This window comes from Gavialis gangeticus, unplaced genomic scaffold (assembly GCF_001723915.1).
Source record: "Gavialis gangeticus isolate Ggan-Ray unplaced genomic scaffold, GavGan_comp1, whole genome shotgun sequence".
NCBI classification, from domain to species: Eukaryota; Metazoa; Chordata; order Crocodylia; family Gavialidae; genus Gavialis; species Gavialis gangeticus.
The window spans coordinates 132,132,461-132,133,266 of NW_017729025.1; the positions used below are offsets into that span (position 1 = coordinate 132,132,461).

General features: G+C 57.3%; 1 protein-coding gene across 2 annotated transcripts in view; it reads left to right on the forward strand.

The window, feature by feature from the left end:
• Positions 1-806, forward strand: part of GALNT18 (polypeptide N-acetylgalactosaminyltransferase 18) — a 645,416-nt gene that overhangs the window by 98,396 nt on the left and 546,214 nt on the right. Inside the window, exon 1 of one of the 2 annotated variants that reach the window (XM_019519578.1) lies at positions 7-340. The exons of the other annotated variant lie outside the window; for it this stretch is intronic. Coding sequence (XP_019375123.1) covers positions 106-340 — 235 coding nt within the window. The 5' untranslated portion in view covers positions 7-105. Of the gene's footprint in view, positions 1-6; positions 341-806 lie in introns of those variants that run through there. 2 annotated transcript variants of the gene reach the window in all.

Genomic DNA, 806 nt, shown 5'->3' on the forward strand with positions numbered 1-806 from the left:
TTTTTTTTTTTTTGCCTTCACTTTTTTTTTTTTAATTTTTTAAATTCTTCTCGCTGGTTTCCTGGCTCCCCGGACCTGCGCGGAGCTATATGGAGGGATCTCAGGATGGTTTGCACCAGGAAGACGAAAACTTTAGTGTCCACTTGCGTGATTCTGAGCGGCATGACTAACATCATCTGCCTGCTCTACGTGGGCTGGGTCACCAACTACATTGCCAGCGTCTACGTGAAAGTGCAGGAGCCGATGGCGGAGAAAAAGTTGGAGGAGGACAAAGGGGACACTTTAAGGATTATAGAAAGGCTGGACCACTTGGAGAATGTCATCAAGCAGCACATCCAAGGTACCAGCTCCTCTCCCCACCTCCCCCGCCCCCTCCGGCCCGGCTTTGGCCCGTGTGTGTGTCCCTCCTGCCTCCCTCATCCTACCCATCCCCTCCTGCCTTGCATTGGCCCGTGTGCTTGTGTGTATGTATGTGCGTGTGTGTGTCCCTCCTGCATCCCACCCATCTCCTCCTGCCTGGCTTTCGCCCCTAGGTGTGGGTGTGTGTATAAATGTGAGAGTCCCTCCTGCCCCCCTCATCCTACCCATCCCCTCCTGCCTTGCTTCAGCCCGTGTGTGTGTGTGTGTCTATATATAGACACACACACACACACACGTGTGTGTGTGTGCATCTCCTGCCCCGGCGGGGGATAGGGGGAACTTCCTCCGCCAGCACCGGGGCTTCGAGGAGCCGGTGCCGCCAGGAGCTGCTCGCTGCCGCCTCCCGGCTGCTCGGGGCCGGAGGCGGCAGCTCTCCGCGCGGCTCC